Source organism: Triticum dicoccoides, unplaced genomic scaffold (assembly GCF_002162155.2).
Source record: "Triticum dicoccoides isolate Atlit2015 ecotype Zavitan unplaced genomic scaffold, WEW_v2.0 scaffold59965, whole genome shotgun sequence".
Taxonomy (NCBI): Eukaryota; Viridiplantae; Streptophyta; class Magnoliopsida; order Poales; family Poaceae; genus Triticum; species Triticum dicoccoides.
This window is the reverse complement of record NW_021285117.1, coordinates 6,027-12,058: the sequence shown is the minus strand read 5'-3', so window position 1 is coordinate 12,058 and position 6,032 is coordinate 6,027. Positions and strand designations below refer to the sequence as shown.

At 48.3% G+C, this 6,032-nt stretch overlaps 1 protein-coding gene across 1 annotated transcript; it reads left to right on the top strand.

Moving 5' to 3' along the window:
- The first annotated feature begins 783 nt into the window (after positions 1-783).
- LOC119347178 (potassium transporter 19-like) lies at positions 784-4,384 on the top strand. The gene is made up of 8 exons (XM_037616088.1): positions 784-989; positions 1,120-1,301; positions 1,390-1,612; positions 1,710-1,958; positions 2,265-2,315; positions 2,460-2,773; positions 2,914-3,028; positions 3,110-4,384. The coding sequence occupies exons 2-8, from the start codon at positions 1,194-1,196 to the stop codon at positions 4,282-4,284; spliced, it is 2,235 nt and encodes a 744-aa protein (XP_037471985.1). The 5' UTR covers positions 784-989; positions 1,120-1,193; the 3' UTR covers positions 4,285-4,384.
- The last annotated feature ends 1,648 nt before the right edge of the window (positions 4,385-6,032 follow it).

Genomic DNA, 6,032 nt, shown 5'->3' with positions numbered 1-6,032 from the left:
AGCCATCAATTAATGCTTTTTGCAAAAAATTAGACAAAAAATTAGTGGTTTTTGGCACAATTCCGTAGATGTGTGGTTCCTGCAACCCTAGCCTGAAGTGTTGATATTTTTTGCAATTCACTCGAATATGGCTCATGTCTTCTGCAACCTCATAAAGAGGACATTGGCCATCTCGTGCGTGCCGCTTCAAAACTTGATCACCGTTGGCAGTGTGTTATTTTTCAACTAGTGAAACTCCGCGCGAGTTTGTGCATGAACAGTTTTAACGTCGTCCCTCTTACTTCCTCTTTTCACATGAAAGGCGAGAGTATATAATAGGTCTAAGACATCGATCTCATTAAGTAGTGGGTCTAAGTAATTTTTACCTTTTTACCTCCTGTGTGAAAAGAGGAGGTAAAAAAAAGAGAGACAATGTTAAAATTGCTCCTCGGACATACAAACCTGCTGCCAAGATGTCCAAAAAAAAGAAAAAGAAAAACTGTTGCCACAATGGTCGTATGTAATAGTACGTGGTAAGATCCGTCGAAGAAAGAGTCACGGGGAATCTTTCCGATCCCGTGGGCATGTCCGGCTCCTTCCATCCTGGCTGAGGATCAGTTCCACCACCACGTCCAAAACTCCGAGTCCAAAACAGAAAAAACCAACGCGAGAACGGAAAAAACAGAAAGCAACGGACGCGAGAACGCCAAACACGGCAAGCCCGCCAAACGGCCGGAAAACTTTCCGTGCGTTAACGACGAGCTGGCGCGCTGGAGCCGTGCAGACGCGGGCAGCTGAGGCAGGGCTTGCCTGGTTCTGCTTCTTCTCCCCACTGCCAACGTAGTGTTCAGACCAAGGCTCTCACCGGGTTGGCCGGCGCGTCCATGGCGTTTGGCCGCGTGTATATAAGCCGGCAGAGGCGCGGCAGGCAAAGGAGTCGCCGCCTGCTGCTCTCCGGCCGCCGGGCGTGAGGAAGATCGCGTTGCCGCTGCTTCGGATCCTTCCTTCCGGTATATACGACTATCCCTCCTCATTTCTTCCATCTCTTTACTGTTTGTCATTGTCTCTCGATTTTGGACGAGCTTATCGACCGTGCCCGTCGTCGTTGTTGTTCATCTGATGAAACCACCCTTCCGATAGTGTATAGTTTTGACGATCCTGTCAATCGAAGATCAGTAAGTCAGTCTAAAACCTGTCGATCAAAGACGAGAGAGATGTCAGTCCAAGCCGAGGGCGCGGCAGGCGCGGAGAGGATAGCGCCCCGCGACTCGCTCTACGGGGACGCGGAGAAGGTCTCCGACGACAAGCACCACGGCTTCGGGGTCAGCACCTCAACTTAGCCTGTGCCACGGCCGATGTTAATGGCCGGCTGCTGTCTGTGACTGACTTTATGTGGGGCGGCGCATGCAGGCGGGCTGGTGGCAGACGCTGCAGCTGGCGTTCCAGAGCATCGGCGTGGTGTACGGCGACGTGGGGACGTCGCCGCTGTACGTGTACTCGAGCACCTTCCCGGGCGGCATCCGGCACCCGGACGACCTCCTCGGCGTCCTATCCCTCATCCTCTACACCCTCGTCCTCCTGCCCATGCTCAAGTACGTCTTCATCGTCCTCTACGCCAACGACAACGGCGACGGTGAGCGACACACCCTTCCATATCTTTTGTTCGTTGGTTTGGTTCACGGGCCGGCCGCCGGCGTGACATGACACTGATTGTGATTGGTGCATTTCAGGAGGAACGTTCGCCCTCTACTCGCTGATCTCCCGGTACGCCAAGATACGGATGATCCCGAACCAGCAGGCCGAGGACGCGTCCGTGTCCAACTACAGCATGGAGGAGCCCAACTCCCAGATGAGGAGGGCGCAGTGGGTGAAGCACAGGCTCGAGTCCAGCAAAGCCGCAAAGATCGCGCTCTTCACCATCACCATCCTCGGCACCTCCATGGTCATGGGCGACGGCACCCTCACACCCGCAATCTCTGGTACGTATCATTAAAATTCTGACGTCAATTTTTTAGGCATGAAAAACCTGATGTCATATTTTTAGCCATGAAAAAACTGTTGTTTTTTTATGTCAAATTATATTGACGTGATGATGCCAAATTTAGTTTGCAAGCACGGTAATTTTCTGACAAAAAGAGAACCGAGACGGATTGCCATGCTCGCCAACTAAACTTGTCATCCCGGCGAACATATATTCGGGTCCATTCAGGAATCAGGACTCACATAACTAAGTTAATATATTTGGATACTAATTAATCTGATGGATGTCTGCGTTCTTGCGACAGTACTCTCTGCGGTGAGCGGGATCAGGGAGAAAGCGCCCAACTTGACGCAATGTATGTTGTCTAAATGTCATCTTGTTCACAATCATACATACATCACTGTACTCAAAGTTCCCAAGAATAACCAACCAAAGTTGCCCATAATTTTCATTGGGATTGGAATAACTTTGTCGAAATTTTGGTTTGTTGTAAAAACAGCGGAAGTGGTGTGGATCTCGGTGGCCATCCTGTTCCTGCTCTTCTCGGTGCAGCGCTTTGGGACGGACAAGGTCGGCTACTCCTTCGCGCCCATCATCTCGGTGTGGTTCATCTTCATCGCCGGCATCGGGGCGTACAACCTCGCCGCCCACGACGTCACCGTCCTCAGGGCCTTCAACCCCAAGTACATAATAGACTACTTCGGGAGGAACGGCAAGGAGGCGTGGGTCTCGCTCGGGGGCGTCGTCCTCTGCATCACAGGCACGGAGGCCATGTTCGCGGACCTTGGCCATTTCAACATCAGGGCCATTCAGGTTCGGTTCCATACTAGTGTCAAAAAACATGTTACATTATGAGATGGAGGGAGTAGCTTTTATCTTTCTTTTTTTTTGAAAAACACAGGGCTCACATAGAGAGCACGACTGAACTTTCTTGATTTTTGGGCCTGTTGCAGCTGAGCTTCACCTTCATCCTCTTCCCCTCCGTCGCACTGTGCTACATGGGTCAGGCATCCTACCTGCGCAAATTCCCGCAAGACGTCGGCGACACCTTCTACAAATCTATCCCAGGTCTGCAGTACAACCATTTTTTACAGCTGCAACAATATCGAATTGAAACTGAAAAGAACAATCTGTGTAACTAATTTTCAGCGGCGATGTTCTGGCCGACGTTCATCGTGGCAATCATGGCGGCCATCATCGCGAGCCAGGCCATGCTGTCCGGCGCGTTCGCCATCCTGTCCAAGGCGCTCTCCCTCGGCTGCTTCCCAAGGGTGAAGGTGGTGCACACCTCCAAGAAGTACTCGGGGCAGGTGTACATCCCGGAGGTGAACTTCCTCATCGGTGCCGCCAGCATCATCGTCACCCTCGCCTTCCAGACCACCACCAACATCGGCAACGCCTACGGGATATGCGTCGTGACGGTCTTCTCCATCACGACGCACCTCATGACGGTGGTGATGCTGCTCATCTGGAAGAAGAACATCGCCTTCGTCGTGGGCTTCTACGTCATCTTCGGGCTCGCCGAGTTCCTCTACCTGTCGTCCATCCTCTCCAAGTTTGTCGAGGGAGGGTACCTTCCCTTCTGCTTCTCCCTGGTGCTCATGGCGCTCATGGCCACATGGCACTACGTCTACGTCAAGCGCTACTGGTACGAACTCAACCGTGTGGTGCCGGCGGCCGAGCTCACGGCGCTCTTGGCCCGCCGTAACGTGCAACGGGTGCCTGGCGTGGGCTTGCTCTACTCGGAGCTCGTCCAGGGAATCCCTCCCGTGTTCCCGTGCCTGGTCGACAAAATCCCATCGGTGCATGCCGTCTTCGTCTTCATGTCCATCAAGAACCTCCCCATCCCACGGGTGGCGCCGCCCGAGCGCTTCATCTTCCGCAGGGTCGGCCCCGCCGAGCACCGCATGTTCCGCTGCGTGGCGCGGTACGGTTACACCGACCAGATCGAGGGCACCAAGGAGTTCTCTGTGTTCCTCATCGAAGGCCTCAAGTTGTTCGTCCATGATGAGGCGGCCTTCTCCTGCCAACACACCGACAATGGCGGCGATAACAACAACAACGACAACGATGATGCTCGGCGGGTAGAGCAGGCGGCGGTTGCGGAGGAGGAGAAGCGGTTCATCGACACGGAGGTGGAGCGTGGGGTGGTGTACCTGATGGGCGAGGCGGAGGTGGCAGCGGCACCGGGGTCGTCGGCGTTGAAGAGGATCGTGGTCAACTACGTGTACACCTTCTTGAGGAAGAACCTGAGCGAGAGCCACAAAGCGCTGTCCATCCCCAAGGACCAGCTGCTCAAGATCGGGATCACCTATGAGATATAGATCAGTTTGTATTCAGTGTTCTTTTTGCAAAACTTGTTGGTTTGTGACGGTGTAGTTTTAGCAGATGGGATGGATTAGTATTCCCTGAATGATTTCCGTACACCACTTGCTTTGGTACATGTGACGTACACATGATGCCACCACATGAAAAGACTCGGCAAATCCTTTATCAAGTACTCCCTCTGTAAACAAATACTCCCCGCGACAATAGTTTCGGAACAGAGGGAGTATAAAATGTTTTAGAACGACTACATAAAAAAATCACTCTTGCTAAGTCTCAGTCGACTTAGACTTCGTTAAGTCTCAGTCGATGCTATATCCATAAGATTTTACGTTAAGATCCGTGCAAAATTTTCTTTTCAGTTTTTCCCTTTTCTCTTTTGCATGTTATGTGACTTGACCGAGACTTGATTAAATCTTAGTCGACTGAGACTTAGTCACACCCAAAAAAAAAATAAGAGTGTTTAGATCACAGTTTCTTTCTAGAGGAAGTACATTTTAATCTCCGTCGATAGTGCTGGTACTCGGCATATACGGTGAGTGCACGAGTGCACATTCTTCACCAATTACTACGACGAAGTGCATGTACGTTTTTTTTTAAGTGAAGAAGTGCATGCAAGCTGATGTGTGTCGTGCTTGCACCGTGACACATTATGATGTACGTTTTTTCTAATGGAATGTTTGATTAAACAGACTGCTATACTCAGTATGCTATTGGTTCTTGACAACACACCGCACGAATGGCGATATCTCTAGTTTTCTTCGGTGGCTAACGAGTGGTACGTGAGCCTGGCTTATATCCAGTTTCGGCCCGTTTTCTTCGGTAGGTGCTCTAGCAGAACAGTTGACCACACAGAGCGCGTTATGCCTGGTTTTCAATCTGATTTTTTATTTCTGGGAAATATTTTATGGTTTTCCTATTTTGCAGATTAAACAAAATGCATCATGAATGTTAAAAATTGAAGATATTTGAAAACATTGGTCCTGAGTTTAAAAAATGGTTGTCAAAGTTTTAAAATGTTCATGAATTAAAAAAAATGAAATTAAAAAAGTTCCAAAACAAAGAAAGATATTTGCAAATTACAAAAATATTCATGAATTTTAAAAAATGTATGTGAATTGAAAAAATATGAAAGGAATATGCTTTCCTAGAATTTACGAAATGTTCACAAATTTTATTTAAGTTTTTTAACTTAAATATATTCAAAAACTCTTTTTTCGTAGAATATAGAAAATATTGACATTTAAAAAAAAATCAGTAATTGAATATGGCACTCTTATAGAGTGTGTTCTATTATCTATGGGAATCTCCTGCAAGGAAAATTCATGAGTAGAGGAGTAACGTTCCACCATAAAGATGTAAGCCAGCAAGCAAGGAAGCTTCAATTGCCAAATTTAACACTCATATTTGGGTGGATTTGTACATCAAATTCGATTTGAGATTTGCAGATCAAATATTCTCAAACAACTTTGGAGGAGACCCTCTTAGGTTGCTAACTATTTTAAATAGTCCATATACAATCTAAACAATGTTTTGAATGATTAAACAACCAAAAATGATTCCTAACGGTGAATACACTTTTCCACATTCACACAATGTAATGAGTATACACCACAATACATCTAGAACGGATTAGTAATTTTGTCTTGCTAGTACAACACTTCTACAAGAATAACATTACTCTCATCCAAGCTGGAGCATGGCAAAGGGCTATGATTATGTTGGACCATGGTGTGTGTGTGTGTGT